A 19,680-nucleotide genomic window follows, 5' to 3' on the forward strand; every position below is an offset into this window, starting at 1 on the left:
AACTTATCTGAAATCAGGAAGACTACTTATATGTATGACAGTTTGCAAGACTGTGCACCAGTTGTGTCCTTCTTCCAGTTCAGCTGCATTAGAGTAGCTTTTTACTCATGGTGCAGCACAGCCTGTATTATCTATTAATAGGAAAATAGGTTTTTTAACTTCCTCAGAAAGAACAATTTTTTTTTTTTTCTCTTGCTAAGTGAACGACAGCTTTGACAAAGACTGCATTTACTCTTGAAAATTCCCATAGAAACTGTTTGGCCACAAGCAAAACAAAGTATTTCTGGCTTTCCCTCTCAGCACTTCCTCATTTTTAAAATACAGCAGTGCACAGCGATGGACATTAATAAACAGCAGAGAGACACAGCACTCATCTCAGCCACCTGAACACTATGTCTGAAAGAGGAGACGCACAAAAATGGCTGATGTGCAAAAGCGCTGCATTACAGCCGAGCGACCAAAACTTTTAATGTCTGTTTCCTAATGGCTCAGGTAGGATTGCACATAAGTTGGCCCTGTCGGCCAATATATCGTTTCTTCCCTCCATCTTTAATGATAATGTAACAGAACAATAGGTAATTTCCATGAATAACTATTTGCTGAGCAATAATAATCTCTGGGAGGGAGGGCGAAGACTATGCTGTCTCTTCACAGCAAGAAATGAGGGAACAGAACAACACTCAGGACCTAATTTGCACTCTAATAGAAGACAGTGGAGTCTTATTAACAAGGAACTAGCACAAAACATCATTGCAGCCTTTATAATATATTGAGATTGCTTTCTGTTGGGGAGGGTTCATAAAAACACGTATGTGCATACACAATCCTGCACTTTTCTAAAATGCAGTGCAAGCATTTCACGTGAGATACTGCGTAGCACTTAAGCAAATATGGCACATTGCCAGGGAGCAGCAAGGACCAGCGCCTGCCTCAGGGACAGTGAGCTGGCAACATGGTGGATAGGGCAGGGGCCTCCCCAGTCACAGCCCAGGCCCAGCCCCGAGCAAGGCGAGCAGGGTAGGCCCAGGGGTAGCAGCCAAGGCCAGCCCAGAGCCCAGATCACCAGGCAAGTCTGTGGTGACAAGGCAGGTCCGGGGCCAAGCCGGGAAGGCAGTCAGCCAGTCAGTGCCCGGTGAGGGGAACTGGGGTCAGACACAGCCCCGGGACAGCCGGGCAGGGCTGGGCTGAGGCCAGGCGGGATGTCAGTCTGCGGGTGTGGGTCAGGGTCAGTGAGGCCCGCGGCCAGGCCCAGGCACAGTCACACCTGCCACTCAGCAGGAGCTGTAGCTGTGGGCCAAGCACTACAGCCGCCACCAAAAGCAAGGGTCTCCAGACCACCTTGCTCTGCAAACAGAGGAATATAGCCATTTATACACATGAGAAAATGATGACATGCTTGGTGAGGGTACTGTCTGGAACCCAAAATCTAAAACCAAAAAATGAAAAAGACATGATTTAGATGATCACAAAAGTGACATAGGAGAGGCAAATGTGAGACCTTTGTATGACCCTACAGTGAAGACTGGGAACCAACACAGAGCCTGTGGCATGTGGTAGCTGATGAAGAGGAGGACTGTGTAAAGTGTTTTGGCATGTAAGAGTAGAGGGGAGACAGATGCCTAAGGAACAAGTAGTAGTGGATGCCTGGCATCAGGGGACGAGACAAAGATGTTGCAGCAAGTCCTAGAAAAAGTAGAGTATGGAAGAATGGTAAACAAAGCATCTGAGAGCATAGATCAGAGAAAATGGAGGGATGCAAAGAGCTTCTATGACCTCTTCTCTCCTCTGTGTCTTTTAAAAGCCTTTAAGCCTGGCTAAAGTTGTGTGTTTCATCTTCCCAGATTACCAAGGTGATTACTATGTACTATTTATACTAAGGCAGTACTCTGAAAACCCAGTCAAGGATCATGAACCTTACTCTGCAAAATGCTGTGTAAAATGACAATCCATATTCGCAGGCCACATATCTGAGAGTACATAAAGAAAAAAATACAGTGGGAACCGGGACTTCGGATGCTTTTAGATTTCACCTCAAGATCTTATGTATTCTGGGTTATGTTTTAGAGAGGAACAAAAAATTGTATCTGATACGCCACCTTCACAATCTAGGTATTATGAACAAAACACGTTCATATAAAATGCACTAAATAAATTTTAATAAAATATAAAAATTATACAAAATATGTTTAACATTCTCACCCAGTAAACGTACTCTTCTGATTCTGCTTTTGCAAATGCAGAAACCCAGCTTTCAATATTTTCAAAAAAAGGGAGCTCCAGTGTTGCAAATTGCCGTATAAACACAGGTGGTTCAGGAAGACTGAGTTTTGTGCTTGTAGTTTGCCTTTTTCATAGCCTCATCCTATTACCTACTAGGCTATACCAGTCCTTCTCAGGCCCATAAAGGAGATTTTTTCCTCTCTAATTTGGCTAACAGCAAAAAAAGATAACAGAACAAACAAAGATTAAGAGGCAATTTGCTATGTGGTGCATAGCCAGGTTAATAAAGAGAACTCCTGCTGGTAGCATATTCTTAGTGAGTAATGCACTTCATTTAGCTCAATTACCTCGACCAAGAAAATTACCGTGCTTATTAGTGCTTGCCATCCTAGTTGCAACATATCAGTTCACCAAGTAGATGCATCCTAGAGAAACTATGTCCTACCACATGAACAAAATCTCAGCACCCTGGTGAAACAGACCCAGTATCAACCCTCTGCAGAGTCTCCAGAAATCCTTGATTACTGTAGGAACACCAGGGACCCAAAAAGATGACACTCATGGCACTAAACTCCAATCAACTTGAGATAAAGTGAAACAAGGCCAATACTGGGCACTTCTGAAAATTCCCAGTTTAAACATAGTTACAAGCATGTTTTATAAAGAGACTAATACCTTTCCTTAGTTGTTTCCAGCTAATCACTGCAGTACTTGAAATTGTAAACAGGTGGAACGTATCCAGCACATTTTGTAAGTCTGACTGAAAAGACATTAATGTATTAAAAAATCAAAATACTTTTCTTAGCACTTATATTCCTTCTGCTTAGGTCTTTCTTTCAGAGCTTGCCACTTTTAGTGCTTGGATTTGAATTTCTGCAATGGCTAAATTGAGAACGTGCAAATTAAATAGAAAGGTGATGGTGTGCTGCCTGTACCAAAATGGATTAAACTTGCTGTAATCATTGCTGAGATGTATTTTCCTACAGCCTTTAAATTCTATCTGTTCTGCAGGATGCAGCTACCCATGCTATTTAATGCCATTCACTCTGCATGACTATCAAGTAGGTAGCCTGAAGTTAAAAAGGTATCCAATTCAGAAGTTTTTCTTTGAAGACTAAATGAAGTGAGTAAGGGGACAGGAATGTCATTATACAGACTGAAATGCTGCTTTTTTTGTCTTTCCTTGCATTATTTTAAATTATATATTCATAATATTAATATATATTTATTTCTGACTGTATAAATGGGAGAAATTCTTTTTTTACAATATGTAAGAAAACAAGGGTATAGTTTGTCATACTTTGGCACTGATTTATTTCTTTAATTAAAAGCATTTTGTGTAAATCCTCCATTGACATAACATTTTTCAAAGTAAGAAGATACTTTTTTTTGTGAAAGAAGAAATGATAATTTATTTAAAGTATTATCTCTGCTATTATCTGTTGAGTCAAATGTGGGGAAATAAGCAAAGCAATGAGCATTGTGACAGGTACACTAGTGTGTGTAATATAATTGCACCAAACAATTACAAATATATCAGTGTCTTTCTTCATAAATCTGAGACAAATAAATCAGACATAATGTTTATTATCATTTAGTAAAGGAAAACTGATTTTTATTTCACGACTAGTGTAAGTATTCATGCCTATAATTAATCTCGTCCAATACTTTGTATTAAAATACCCTGTCTCCAGTTATTTACTCATCTTCCAATTATTAGCTATTTAAGATTAAAACATCCCATTTTGTGCAGCACAAGAGAACAGAGGAAACGGTGACAGGAGGAGATATGAGGATCAGATGAGGAGTCAAAGGGGTCTGGCAGCGCAGCCTTATGCAGTGACCTGGATAAATGATACTACAGAAGAGATGTGTGATGATCTGTCATCCACAGGGAATTTGCCTGCTTTGTTGCTGAATTTGGAAAAGAATGTGGCAGGAGCCTGCAGAAGGGGAAAGGATGGTCTTAGATAGCGGTAATTGGAAGTCAGAGGAATAGGTTCTTTCTCCCTCTCACCAAGTTTCTTTGTGATACTAGGAAAGCTACATGAGTTCCTGCACAAGTGGCTGTATAGCAGTTTACCACTAACGAGGGTAGAATTGCAACAAAGTTGGTTGCACCGAGCTAATTTTATGTAATTAGCATAGGCAACAATAGTTGAACAATACTGAAGTTCAGTATATTGTGAAAGTCTGCCAAGATTCCCAATAGTGGAGCAACTTTAGTTGCCATGCAAGCTGAATCTATGCCACCACTTCCTTCTTTTTTATTTTTACCCTTGCTAGTTGAATTAAAGCTTCCTGAAGCATGTATCAGCTAAAAGATTCTTATTCAGGTACTCACAGCTCTGCACACTGAAAGTTATAAAATTAACTGATATTCTTAGTCATCGTACAATTACTGAAATTAAGTTTTTCAATTTTGAGACACTTTATTGCAATTTTTTTTTAAATTCACTATGGGAAATGTTAGAGTGTTTTCATTTTAGCTTTTTATTCCCTGCGTATTAATAAAAACAGAAGAATAGAAAGTTTGAAGAAGGATTTGTGCTGTGCTCATGAATTCTGTACAGCACTGGATCATACTCTGATTAAGACATTTTTTTCCTTAGCCATAAATTATTATATGCTTATGTAACTAAGTTATGAGTTTGCATTTAAATGTGTTTTAATGTAACATATGTTATGTGTATATGATAAGAAATATCTTTAAAAATTCCTGATAAGAGGCAAATGCCCCAGACAGATTCAATCACTTACAGAGAAGAAAGCCCCAATGACACAACAGCACCAGATAAGGAAATAGTTATTATTAACTTATTATCATATGGTTCTTTCTTAGAATATTATACTTTTGTTCTAAAGCGATCAGTGTCAGAAATGATGCTGCCCTTATTTTTTACATCATAGTAAATGTCCAGTGCCATTAAACAACTTTATATCACCAGTAACATTAAAGAAAGGTGATTTTTCAAAGTTAATTGATATTTTCAACATTCACCTTACTTTCTTTTGCATAGTTCACACTGCAAATTTACAAATTAAAATAAAATCTTATTCACATTTTAATCTGGTCCCTCAGTGAGGGTTCCATGTGTTCAGCATTGAGACGGACTTCTCCTTAGAGGGTACTGTAAAGAAGATTAGAGGATTCACAGCCTGTTGCGATTGAATAACTAGGAGGATTGTCAAAGAAGCTGCTGTGACAAACCTTTGAAATAAACAGAAGGAATGTCATGCAGCCTAGATGATTAGATTTCAGTCTGCACTTCATCAAGAAGTTTGTTCTGAGTCCAATGCCAGTAGATAACTCTGAAAGACAGTGGCTTCCTTGAACATTGTTGCTTCTACATCCATTTTGCTGTATGAATACAACATGAGATCTGGGAAATGGATGATCTCTGCATTTTATTTCAAGAACAATTGCTTAGGACCAAAATGAGCATAGTTTCTGTACAAAGATTCTGAACTAAGGGAAAGTCATGAATTCCAATGGAAAGTTTTAATTACATGGTGTCCACATGAAGCTTATTAATGCTTATGGCCTATTCTTGCTTCTATATATAACCAAAACCAACCCAAGTATTATTATATCATTATTTTTAAATTAATGAAATATGCAAGAAAATAGTAGGACAAAAGTAACATCAGTTTAAATTCAAATTGCATTGTGAAGAATAACTCAATCCTGAAATAGAATGAAAATAAAAATATATTTTTTTCTTTTTTATTGCAAAGAGAAGTTGATATACTGCCAGTATTTCAAAACATGCAGCAAATAGAGAAAGACATAATCTTCTGGCTCACTAAAGATGGGTCTCTCTCAAACACTTTCCCTCTTAAAAGAAGAGATGACGGGGCAGGGGAAGATACTTGTTTCAAGACTGCTAATGAAAATTAAAATTTAATTAAGAGCTTTTTGAAATTCCGTGGGACCTAATGTGTCAACAGTTTGTTTCAAGACTGTAAGATAATATATTTACCTTACAAACTCACTTTCTTAGCACTTGAGCTGTTGAGATTTTTGGTAGTAGTGGACCCAGTGGTACCTATACAAGTTGAGTAAGTCACTCATTCACTTTCCAAACCTTTATATATTTCAAGTTTGTTTTCTGAAAAGGATTTCCTGTCATGCTGCATCTATTCTCTTACATTCTCAGGAATCACTGCCTACAATAGTTTTCATGATCTTAGCTAATATAATCTTGAAGTCTGTCACGCTTGTTTCAACTGTTACCCACTCATATTAGAAGGCCGTCTAGAATCCCAGTCTTAGAAACTTTCTTCAGACCTTTAACTCATATTAATTTGTGGTGTTTCTATTCACATTTATTCTTATTAAAATACTGTTCCTCAGCTCAAATACCTCTTTTCGCTGCGTGGTTCTCCACCAAAATTTAAATTTATAGACAACGATCCTATTGCCTCTCAATCTGTTTTGCTGTCTTTTTTAAAGCCAGGTTCCCAGTAGCCTTGATCATTCTTAGAGACTTTATACAGTTTCCTACATGAATTCACCTTTTGAATATAGCTGGTCAGAATAACTCTCACCATTGGCTTATATACCAATATTAATGCTTCCTTCACTGCCAATATGTCAGATGCATTCTAGGGTTACATTTGCACCAGTGTTTTTCATAACCAGATTACAGTATGGCTCATAGGCACCCTGTTGTTGACTAAAAACACTTGGATATTTATCCTTTTGTCATCTGTAATTGATGATCCCACCATTTACCAAAGAAATTCTTACAATTTCTTTCTAAATGCATGTCTGCATTGTGTAGCATTAGATTTGTTCTTGTTTCTATTACTCAGTCTAAATAATTCCATTTTTCCTGTATAGGAATCAGTCCTACTTTTTAAACTTCCAAGTCCAATGTCTTATCAAACATCATTAGCACACTACCACATTTTGTACCAATGTCATTAAAGAAAATATTAAAGCTCACTCCTAAAACTCCATAAGCTTCCTGTGCAGGTAAAGGAGAAGGATAGGCTCCTTTTGCAGGCAATTCAGAGCAGAAACCCATCAGTAATTCTGAACATCTCCTCAGAGAAGCCTTCTATTGACTGTAAAGGGAGCATAATCAGAATAGTTAAAGTTAGCTTTTTGGAATACCCCTGTTCCTGTACCAATCAGATGACTAACATATTTTTTTTTTATGTTCTGGTTTTGGCTGGGATAGAGTTAATTTTCTTCCTAGTAGCTGGTACAGTGCTGTGTTTTGATTTAGCATGAGAATAATGTGCTAACACACTGACGTTTTAGTTGTTGCTAAGCAGCGTTTATACTAAGTCAAGGACTTTTCAGCTTCCCATACTCTGCCAGCGAGGAGGTGCACAAGAAGCTGGGAGGGAGCACAGCCAGGACAGCTGACCCAAACTTGCCAAAGGGACATTCCATACCATATGACATCATGCTCAGTATATAAACTGGGGGGAGCTGGCTGGGGGCAACGTCGCTGCTCAGGGACTGACTGGGCATCAGTCGGTGGGTGGTGAACAATTGCATCACCTCTTGGGTTTTGGGTTTTTTTCCCTTCCTGGGTTTCGTTCCTCTCTCTCTCTTTCTCGTTGTTTTACTTCCCATCACAATTTTATTATTATTATTATTATTATTATTATTATTATTATTATTATGTCATTATTTTATTATTTCAAGTATTAAACTGTTCTTATCTCAACCCACGAGTTTTCTTACTTTTGCTCTTCCGATTCTCTCCCCCATCCCACTGAGGTGGGGGGGGAGGGTGAGCGAGCGGCTGTGTGGTGCTTGGTTGCTGACTGGGGTTAAACCACGACATTCTGTTACAGAGAAAAATTAGGTTTCCTAGTCATTTAGGATGTGTGAGCTTAGACTTGGAACTGGGGACAGATAACGGGTTCTGATTTCTATAACATTACCCACACTGGGATTGTCAGCACAAATTGAGGATGTGTTTTTGAATCAATACCTTTCATGATGCCTAGAACTACGTTTTGCTATCTCATTGAAATCTTTCTTAGCTATACCATCATGTTTTGTGGACATTTGTATAGCTATGCATTGTCATATCCTTCTGAAAATTGGTTATTTGAATTAGAGATTCTCCATAATTTATTCAAGAAAACAAATTATTTTTTCAAGACACAGGTTGTAAATACAATCATAAATCATAATGTCAGCGCTCAATAAAAGCATTAAATGTTCTATTGCAAGATCAAGAATTTTATTTCCAGGTAGATAGGAGAAAGTTTCTTAAGAGCTGCAAAAAGAAGGGATATAACTGAAATCAGCAAAAAGTGGTATGGATTTTTTTCAGGCAGCAGCATACTTTTATGAAATACAGTTTCTCAGGGGTCATCTGGTAGATAAAAGATGGAGTTGAACTCAGGTATTTGGTGTTCATGGCCAAAAAGCTAGAAAGAATTAAACTTAGATTGCAACTTAGAAAAGGGTAAACGTGATTTATTCTGAAATAAGCTACTGCATTTCTTGATCCCTGTTTTGTTTGAACTCTTAACACAGAAAACTTCAAAGTCACAGTACTTAACAGATGTTACATACATTAGCACACTCAACACAGTATTTCCATGGCCCGTTCTTTCAAGGCCATTTTCTTCCATTATGCTATAGGTGTCTAAATCTTTTTTCTTGGCATGGGGAGAATTAAGGCACTGTAGTTTTATTCACTAAACAAACAAGTTAAAACCTACAAGTTAAAAAGATAAAACCTACAAATTGAAAACATAAGAAAACTACATTATTATTATACTTCTATTGTTACATATGTTACTATTGTTAAATAAAATATGTTTGAGGTAATAACAAAACTGTGTGCATAGTACATGAGTTGTGGTCCTGACTTTTTCATTTCCTTGGCCATGTGAAATTATTACATCTGCAGGGAATAAACATTTCCACTCGGTAAAGGACTATATGGTGTAGTAAGTAATATAGACCTAGGCCTGTTGTAACTTATTGCACAAAGGTCAGAGTTAAATTTGCTTAAAGAATAACATATGAGCTTAGAGATAAATCCTAGCACTCAGCACAGCTCAGCACAGAAAACCAAAGGCAAAGTATCTTTCTGCCCAGCCAAGCAGTGTGTTAGTAAGAGAGCAGATTTACCTCCAACTGTGGAGATCTGCCCCTGTATAGCACAAACTATTCAGCTATATAACACCGGCAGAGACAAACCAGGAATTGATCGATATCCACAAGTTTGATCACCCTCTGAGAGCTTTCATACAGAGAATAAAACCAAAAAGAGCCCGGTATGAAATCAATATAGTCTGTAATTATAACTGTGAGGTGAGAATGAACATAATCATGCATTCAAAATGAGGCATTATCTCCTTAAGAGAGCATGCTAAAAACATAAGTCAAACTAACCTTTCTCACAGGCACAAGATCTGAAAGTCTGAGTAGCAAACCAGAACTGGAAAACATTGCAATGTAGTATTGATGGACAAATTAAAATTATTAAATGTGGTCTCTTCAAAGAGAATTACCTTAGCAAGGTCTCTGACCTGGAAAACGTACTCTTGTTCCTGCGGCTGTCATGTTCTGCTGGCAGCTATATGTTTATGTATATGAATTTATAAAACATATGTTAATAGAGTTAATAAAAAGCTTACCACATGAAAGAGCACACACATAGGGAAAGAAGCATCACCAAACAAAAAAGAGAGGAGAAAAAGAGGAAAGCACCTCAACTCTGCTGAGGAAATCATCTCAGGCCAGTCAGGAGGTGCTGAGCCAGACCCTCAATTCCACCAAGTGTGCTGCATGCGGTGAAAGGCAGCTGCACAGCACTGGTGTCACGCATTCATGGCAAAGCACCACCTAATGCAAGCGATGGAGTGAAGTTTGAACAGGCTTCATTAGCCAAGGCATTTTAAAGTGCACCTCCACATGAAGCACAGGTACAATACACGTCTTCAGATTAGCAGTATTCAACATGCAGCCTCCTCCATCTGTATTGAACAGAGAAAATTTAAAGTAAGCATTTTGTTACCAGGAAATAATAGAGGAAAAGATAATGCAAAGCAAATGAGAAGTAGGGCAAAGAAAATCAATTTCTCATCAACTCTGGGGTGAATAACTTTAAACAAATTCACATAGTTTCTAATCAGTACCAAATAACAACATGATTCCTTTGGGCTACACTGCAATGATAAAGCACCAAATTTATGATAGAGGATACTTTAAATTTTATTGGAAAGGCTGTGAAATAACAAGAAAACCCCACGCATCTTATAGCTTATCCCTAGAAAGCAGATAAAAGGGGCCTTTGGCATGACATTTGTGATAAGTGTATTTTACTATAAGACAGCTAATGCCCTGAGCAAATACAGGAGCAGCAAAGAGTAAGAATTATTTGAAATTTTTTGCTTAGAAGCTGAAAAACTAATTCTGACATGTTAGCTCAAAACAAGAATGGATTTCATTACACTGCAGATGGCCTGAGCAAAGGGAGTAGGTTACACAGAAGAAACTGTGATGAAATTACAAAGTATATTAGAACTGTCTGATTAATCTCCTGTCTGGGGAGTTTTAAGAAATAGACACTATAGAAAACTTAAATTAGAGGAATGATAGCCACATACTTCCAGACTTCTGCTGCTTCTGCTTTTAACAGCTTAGCTCCATTTTATCCAATGATTTTATTGCTGAAGGGTTTTCACATCCTTAAATCATACTTCCTTGGGCACTGTGATATGTGTTGTGTCTCCAGAAAACTGTGCTTCTCAAAAAGCTACACGCATCCCACTCTGACACTCTCCTTTTTTAGTTACAGCTCCTTCTGTTAGGAACTTCAAAGTAGGTTTAGGTCTTGAGGAGACATCGTGTTTATTCAAAGATCACTTTGGAGTGTTTTTTATTTCTTCCATCGAGCTCCCCTGCACCAGTCACAGCCATTTCCAGCCAGCTCTGACACCAGTGTGTGACACCAGCTGAGAAGTGTTGAGTCTAGGATACAGAAGAAATCCCATATCCTGGTCTCCACAGAGAAGAAGTCCAAATGCATGGCCCAGCTGCCAGCTGGGTGGTACTCCAAAACAGCCCCAGTTTGCATAATCAGACACTAGCAAGTGATTGAGGATGAAATTTCAAAAGAGTTGATGAAGAAACACCTTCAGCTAGATTTTCTAATTGACTGTGCAGTATGAAAAGATCCTATTAAAAGCATTAATTTTGGTGCAGAATGTGAAAGTGCAGGTGTTTGAAAATGAGCGGTCTTCAGGTTTGAAGAAATGCTGTGAGTGCTGGAATATCAGCTCAGTGTTACTATGACCCTGAGTAAACATGCAGTGGGGAACTTAGAGGAAACAGAAGGCGCTTCAGCAAGAACACCATTGTTTTGCTTCCACTTGGTAAAACATCATTTTTTTACTTCATATTAGCTGATATCCATTACAAAAATGAGAATAAATCAATTTTCCCAAGATCAGGAAGCATAAAGTAAGCATAGTTTCTCCTCCCCTACCTGCACATCACAGTCTTTAACTCAGTTATGTCCTGTCATCATTAGGATGTTACCATATAATAATGAGCACATTTGTATGCACAGATGGTAAGAGCATGCCTTGTATCTTAGCGAATACGCAAGATAAGCTCCAGGCCTTACACAGCCACAGAAGAACTTGGTAAAAAGCAGCAGTGGGAAGTCATTACTGTAGTGGGTTATACAGAGCACAGGGTACAGAACCTCCTCTGCCTGAAATATCGTGCAGACTGCTGCACGTAGTGAGCAATATCAGTTGACATAAGCAGGAAGCAAGAGCAATTAACTTAGGTGTCCACTTACCATGAATTAAGCGATGTGAATAAGCACTGTGGCCAATAAAGACCCAGTTTTAATGTCTCACTTCTGCTCAGAAGTAGAAGTAGCACTGTTTCCTTCCAGTGCTTTCCAGTACATTAATTTTTTTTCCTTTTGTTTTAATTAGCACACAGAAGCCAACACCTTCAGGTTTCCAGACAAATGAGTATGCTGATGCCCAACTTCAAGACATTGTCAGAAAAATGCGGGAAAGGGCAACAGTCTATAAGGAAAAGCTGAAAGACCCAGTGCTGTCCTCCCCTGAAGGCAGTCCTACAGCTTGTAAGTGACTCCAGAAATAGCTGTGCATTTGTTGAGTTTAAAGGTGAAAATTATTTTGCGGGAACAGAAAATACTGTGATAAAATTTTCAAGTAAGTATAACGTGTTTACCCACTGAAATGGATCAGTTTGTGCCCACTGAAGTCAATTTATCCTTATTAGTCTACAATAAACCAGGTCCTTAGGTATGAGCCCCCTTTGAACCGCATCACTAAAGAATTTGGGGAAAAGATCCTGGGCAATGTCTAGAATCATCCCTGTCAAGCAGGTTTATATATTTTGAAATAGTTCTCAGATACGTTTATTCATAGGGATGAATCTGAAACATATGAAGAAACATACATATCTTATGAGTAGATGTTAGTCACTCTGAGATTAGATCTGCTGTGTAAAAGTAAATAAAGTTTTAGCCATGGCAGCAATCTTCCAGGCACGCTGAGGACTCTAAGTACATGCTTCGAACAGAGCAAACTCATCTGAAATTAATTAAATATTTACTTTTGACAAAAAATGAAACATAAAACAAATACGATATTTTTCCTCTTTAGAGGAAAGTTTGACCTTTTTCTTTTTTCCTTTTCACAAAGAATTGAGTGTGGTAATTTTATATTCTGACAATTTTTAGAAGCTGTTTATTGGTTACCTGTTTTTTAATAAGCTGGAAAAAATAGTGCCCAAAGTATTATAAACTATACCAGCTGATAAAGGAATTACTTTTTTTTTAATTATTTCTTTGCTCATTTACCTTTTTTGTTCTCTTTGTAGAACTTACAATCATTTATTTCCTAAATCATTACAGATCCAGTTTGTCAGTTTACTGTGTAAATAGGATACTGTGTATCCTACTCAGAGGTAAAGCCACCAGAATTAATGGGACAAACGTGTGGACAAAATTGTCCTGCCCAAAGATGGAAGAACTGGGCTCAAAGGAGTGCCACAAGACTTTTGTAAGCCTAGAAACATGCAAAACCATAGGCTTCCCACTAGTTTCACCTGCTGCATCTTGCATATCACTTCTCAGGAGAGGGGAGAGATTAGTCCATGGCACAGACATCTTTTCTTATCTCCATCCTAATTGCGGGCATTATTTGCAACAGTCATGTAAAGAGAAACGCCCAGTCGCATTAATGAATGCTGAATTATGAATTGCCTTATTTCTTGTCAGTCTTTTATGGCATTAGTTGTGGGCACTGAGCAAGGAAATACAGTAATATATATTGCACTCTGTAACATGAAGTGCCCTGTTCTTGATAGAAGATCTACATGATTATATCAGTGGTGATTTTATTGTCCAGTCTGTTTTCTAATGCATTCAGTATTATAATGAATTGTAGCTTTAGTCACTGCCAAGCATTTTTAGGAGAGTTTTCAACATGATGAGGCTCTTGTACATGTTAAAACAGGGTGTAGTAATTGAGCCATTATTAAAATGTCACCCTTTGCGGCATCCTGTGTGGCTAGCACCATCAAAGAAGAAGCCTCCACCCCCACCAAAAGAAGAAAAAAAAGAAGAAAAGAAAGAGGATGCAGAAGCAAAGCCAGAGGAGGATCATTACTGTGATATGCTGTGCTGTAAATTCAGAAAACCTCCACTGAAAAAATACATGGAGTATCTGCAGCTACCAGACAGCATAGACTCATACACAGGTAAATAAAAAGCTATGCAATAGAATGAGGTAAAGGCATATTGAAGTAATCTAGTATTACATAGTGCCTGTGAGTCACCATAAGATCCACATTCCAGTTTGCAACTCAGAGGGACGCATAGATCCTGCCCTAAAGAACATTTATTCCAAACAGGGAAGACATGAAAAGTGACAACAGTTGTAAAGATATTATGCACAAAGCTGGTATGCAAACCAACCACAATTAAAACCCTGGTCTTCTGATTCTTGATCTAGAATTTGTCCCATTCATTAGGGCCAAATGATTCTTTTGTCAGTTGTAACATACACCAGCAGCATGCAAAATGTATCAAGTTTCTTCAGATGCATTAAATTCTATATGCTCTCATAAACTCATCTTTTTTCCCTTTTGCAAATTCTTTGTGTGACTCCTTGTTCCAACCTATATCACTTCAGCAGCCTGTGCTATTGAAAAAGGGAGAATGGTAGGTTGCTCTGTGCAGAAACATTCCTGGAGACTGCAGTAGAATAAATGTGTCTAACAGAATGAGAAAAGATTCTAAGTCCATGCCTGTAAATTCAATGTTTTTTCTTTCAGATCGCCGTTACATAGCATGGCTCATGCTTGTGACAGTCGCCTATAATTGGAATTGCTGGTTTATTCCCCTTCGCTTTGTGTTTCCATATCAAACCCCAAGTAATGTAATATATTGGTTTACCATAGACATCATTTGTGATATCTGCTACCTGTGTGACTTACTGATTTTCCAGCCACGAGTGCAATTTTTAAAAGGTGGAGATATAATAGTAAGTATTGGAAGTGGGATTTCCACAGGTAGTAGTTGTGTGTTAAAGTACATTATAGAAATTCCCTCTAATCTGACACATTTGTTCCTGCTATGTCAAACCTATGTAACTTTTTTATTTATCAAAGGATACCTAAGTTCTTCTTCACTGACTTTCCATTATCCTATTTTGGAAGAAGAAAACATATCTACTGTCTACATTCTTAAAAAAAGAAAAAACAGATTTGAAAGTAACAGATGAAAGCAGTCGGAACAGGCATAAAGCTCTTTCTCACCAGGAGTAAACTGGTGGAGCTTCACTGGAAGCAGTGATTATATGACTATGTACTCATACATGTAGGCATGGGTTTGTATTTTTGTGTGTGAAACTTTCAGCTTTCTATTCATCTTGTGCAAGAATCATAGTTGAAGACAGTGCATATTCTGCTAGGGCTGGACAGGATATACGTGTTTTGTTACAGATTGTGAGATTGTGGGTTTTTTTTGCCGAAATCAGAGCAAATCCCTGTAATTTCAGGATGCTTTGAAAATAATTTATTTGAGATATTTTATTTTGGGAAAATATGTACATTCAATTTTGCTTCTTGCTACTCTTTTTGTGTAATCTATTTATAGAAAAATGCAAAATCAAACTCTAAGCAAGTATATGAAAAAAAGTAAAAGCTTGCCCTTTAAGATATCAAAAAGCCATCTAGAACATTAACTTTTCTTTAAAATCTTCCCTACTTTGGATTCTAGAAGAAAACCTAATGCAGAAAAAAATGAGTTTAGATAACTTCAGTGTGACACTACTGTGCCCAACAGACAGAAAATTCAAAATTATATGTCCTCAAATGTAATTTGGAACTATCTTTAGTTCAGTGCTTTTACATAAAATTTTACACATTGTGCATACAAGATATTATTGATACCTTTACAGAGGAATCTCAGATAAAACTGTGCAAATATAGTTTGGATAGGTATTAAATGCAGTGCAGTGTAATGTATTTTTCCATGCCAAGACATTCAGTAACTGGCAATCTTGCCTAAATCCTACAAAACTCAAGTTTTATGAACAAGGTTAAAATGCTAAAGTAGGAAGCTTACATTGTATTTCCCTTGAAGCTGTTTGTACAATTCATAGATTTTAGTGCGTGAAGAGATCATCTACTGTCTGATCTCCTGCGTTTAGTTTAATGCTTAAACTGATAATAGTGAAAAGTTGGCATGGAAATATCCTTAAGATTTTTAAAGCTATTTGTAGTGTTCCTGGTATAAATACAGAAAGTGTAATAATAGATACATTTCTTTAGATACTTGTGATTACCCTTTCTTATTAAGGTATTAGCATCAGTTCCCATGGAGAACAATTTAAAAATAAATAGCTAATCATTACTAATGAATGCAACGTTGATTATTATTATGCTAATAATGCTAGCATGTTAATGCTAGCTTTCAAAGAGCTAATTTTGTACAGCAACATCACAAACGTTCTTTGCAATTTTTCTTGGAACCACTGAAGTCAAATGGAGTTTTTGGCCCTGAAATTGAAGGGGGTTGGGTCAAGCACCAACTGGTACAGATGTGTTGAGAGGGAAGATTTGTGGGAAAAATGTAACATACTTTGCTAGACCAGCAGCCAGGCTTGAAAAAAATCAGACAAACCCCAAACCTGATTTTTTCAAGTAGGTCTAATAAAATCTGGTCTAATGTAAACTGGTCTAATAAAAGTACTACTACTTCCTACAGATATTTCTCCATTCGTACTTTTAGAGCACAATTAATATGACTGTCGTCATCCCTAGTATCAGAAAAGAATTATTATTATTGCCGAGTAGCAGAGGCTCATTCTTGACATTCTGTTCTTGACTATGCCTTTTTCTCCTTTTGTTATCACTGTAGTCAGACAGAGTGGAAATGAAGAAATTCTACCACAGCTCAGTGAAGTTTCGGGTAAGCAGATCCTGTGTTACTGATGTCAATATGTAAGTTCTGGCTATAGGATTTCACAGAATTTTTTTCATTCACTGAAAATCACTGTTGGTTTAAGAACATCACCAGAAAGCATTGGCTTGATGGCATGTCAGTGCTCACCAGCTGAAGATTGTCATCTTCATAAACAGTGTTTAACTGTAAAACATAATAACTATAAATGCAATTATAAATATTAATTCTGAATAATAAAAAAATAATAAAATAGAATTAATAAAATTCTCTGTTTTGGTAAATTTGCGTGAGGTCATCCCCGCACACACTGAAAGGCAATAGCACAGTTTGCCAGAGATTCATTAAACAAAATAAAAAGTCTTGAAGTTAGATGATAACTCTATTTGGTGAACTCTTATGCGTGGTACTGAATAGGTCATCACTCACACAAGTAAACAAAAATTCAAACTAAGATTTTTGATGCTCACTGCACTTTGTAAAAACAAAAATGCATTTGATTTAGGAAAATTGTTCCTTTTGTTCCTAAATATTGCTTTTGCCAACAGAGGATAGGTAGTCTATTGATTTCCTGATACACATATAGCTCTGTGACACTGAGCCCACATCTCTGAAATCTCAGTTATTACCCCCTCCTCTTCTGCAAATACTTTTGCACCTGCCTTGTTTCAGAGTTAAATTTGTCTCAGTGACTGTACGGGCAAGTGAGTAGGACAGAGTCAAACTTACTGCAAGGGAACTAAGTGGATATGTATGGTTTTATTTTAAGTTCACACTTGCAGTATGTTTAGTGCTCTTGATTTCTGCAGAAACTAATGAGGGCTGAGTGTTCTCACCACATGCAAGATATAGATATAATCTGGGAATTTGTCATATGATTAAGTACTAATTAACAGTTACTGATATTAAAGCACTTCTGACTAAATTTTGCTTCCTCTTAGACATGTGTCTGAGAGAGGGAGAGAGGCCATAAAAGGCTGTTTGTCCTCAATCAATTTTTTGGTTTGCTTTGCTTTTTTCACAGAGTTCAGGTATTAACTGCATCTTACTTGCATGGAATAAAAGCTCAGTACTGCAGACTAGTTGCTACCAACACAAGTTATGTCTCTCAGGGCAAAGGCATTTCTGATTACAGTGAGATAAAGCCTACAGTTCCAGATCCCTCTTTTGTTCCCAAACGATATCAGCAACAGAGCAAGGCATCACAGGATCTTTAAAAAGGCAAAGCTGAGTTTGCCACAGCTTTCCTTCTCTCCACAGAATTCTTGGAAAGAATAAAGTAGGCAGATAAGAAGAGTAATCACACAGTTGATGTACTGCAGGGAGATGTTGAAAATCTTAGTGATATGGAAAGAAGCAGCATCCAAATATAACAAAAGACAATATCTATTAAAAAAAAAAATCCAAACTTATCATCCTATGATGAATCTGTTGTTTGGAACACATGGCTTCTGCAGGTTGCAAGCAAGGAGTCTAATTCATCATGTTCCCCCAGATTGTTTTAAGCAGCCTGGTTTTAAAGAAGTAGGACTATTAAGAAGTGCTTGTGGAGTGCTCTCCCCACCTCCACTCACCAGCCACATGCCTACCATTGTCTTGTCAGAACTATAATTGAAATAACAGAATGTATTAGTAATCAAATACCTGAGATACTGTTCATAATCCCCATGAAACAGATGAAAATCTCAGGCACAGGGGACTTAAAAGCAGGGCAGAGCAAAGCTGTTGGTGTTTTCAGAGATAATCTTGCCTGCCAGTACTTTGGAAGTTATGGGCTTAGCATGCTGACTGTTCAAATATTATACTCAATCATGGTTCAATCTAAGTAGGTTTTTGACAGCAAGTAAATGCATTATGATTATTGTGAAGTTTAAATTGACCTCTCTGCTCTTCAACAGCTTGATGTGATATCAGTATTGCCGTTCGAAATGTTATACTTCTTCTTTGGATTTAACCCAGCATTTAGAGCAAATAGGATGCTGAAGGTAAGATCTGTGTTAGTGATGGATGGCTAACCACACATAAATGTTTTTACAATCCAATGGAAAGTTGTTTATAATACCTAGGAATATGAAGTTTAGAAATTGGAAAATATCTTCAGGATAAGCTATAACATCAATAAACAAACCAACAAAAAATACAAGATATAATCTAGCCAAATGAAGCCCTTATTCTCTCATTTTTCTTCTGACTTTATTATTTCCTACTTTCAAAAGGTATTTTGTGATTAAGGCTGGTTTGTTTCCATTATTTAAATTAGATTAGTCTTAAATTACCTGTTTAGTGTTCAAAGATCAAAAAAAATTAAGGTCACTAATTAATGCCAATGTATTTTCCCCTGCTGTTGGTAATGTCAGGTGCTTAAAAGCAAGGGAGGGAATTTTAAGGACAACATAAACTATACACAGCATATTTAACAAGCATAAACCCACTTTTGTTATCAAGTCCAAAGACATCAGGAGTTGTGCAATGAAGGGGCTGAGAAAGGATTAGACAACAGCCCTCTCCTTGCATTTCATGGTACCTAGCAGGCCACTCTGTGGCTAAATACATTCCCCTTCACACAAGCAATATGTTGACAAAGAATTGGCTTTCATTTAAAGTTGGAGGGGGAACAAGAACTCTGAGACTAAAATGAGTTTTCAACAAAACTTCAAAATTCCATAAATCAGAACCAAAACAATATGAAAGAATGAAAAGTTAAACAGTACCTCGTATTAGGCAAACAGACATGTACTGAACAAAAACAAAGAAAAAAGCTACCTGCAAACATTAAGGCCTATCACTAAAGTAAACTACAAATAATTAACAGGAGGAATTCAATACAGCAGCAATTGTAACTACATGGTATCATCTAGTATGTGGTTGTTGATACATATGATCATTCTCATACTGAGAATTACTGGAATTTCAGAAAGAGTAAAAAGGGATTTTTATGTGTGCAATTCTCTCTGACAAAGTTGCCCAAGCAATTATATATGTTTGAGGAAGTAGAAGTCATTCATCTGCAGCA

The 19,680-nt window shown here is 37.2% G+C and overlaps 1 protein-coding gene across 1 annotated transcript in view; it reads left to right on the top strand.

The window, feature by feature from the left end:
- CNGB3 (cyclic nucleotide gated channel subunit beta 3) overlaps positions 1 to 19,680 on the top strand; it is a 74,519-nt gene that overhangs the window by 21,748 nt on the left and 33,091 nt on the right. The window contains exons 4-8 of the mRNA XM_076328948.1: positions 12,160 to 12,314; positions 13,775 to 13,960; positions 14,537 to 14,745; positions 16,626 to 16,676; positions 18,566 to 18,652. Of these exons, the coding sequence (XP_076185063.1) occupies positions 12,160 to 12,314; positions 13,775 to 13,960; positions 14,537 to 14,745; positions 16,626 to 16,676; positions 18,566 to 18,652 (688 nt within the window). The remainder of the gene's footprint in view (positions 1 to 12,159; positions 12,315 to 13,774; positions 13,961 to 14,536; positions 14,746 to 16,625; positions 16,677 to 18,565; positions 18,653 to 19,680) is intronic.

The sequence above is a fragment of the Aptenodytes patagonicus genome, chromosome 2, assembly GCF_965638725.1.
Source record: "Aptenodytes patagonicus chromosome 2, bAptPat1.pri.cur, whole genome shotgun sequence".
In the NCBI taxonomy this organism is placed as follows: Eukaryota; Metazoa; Chordata; class Aves; order Sphenisciformes; family Spheniscidae; genus Aptenodytes; species Aptenodytes patagonicus.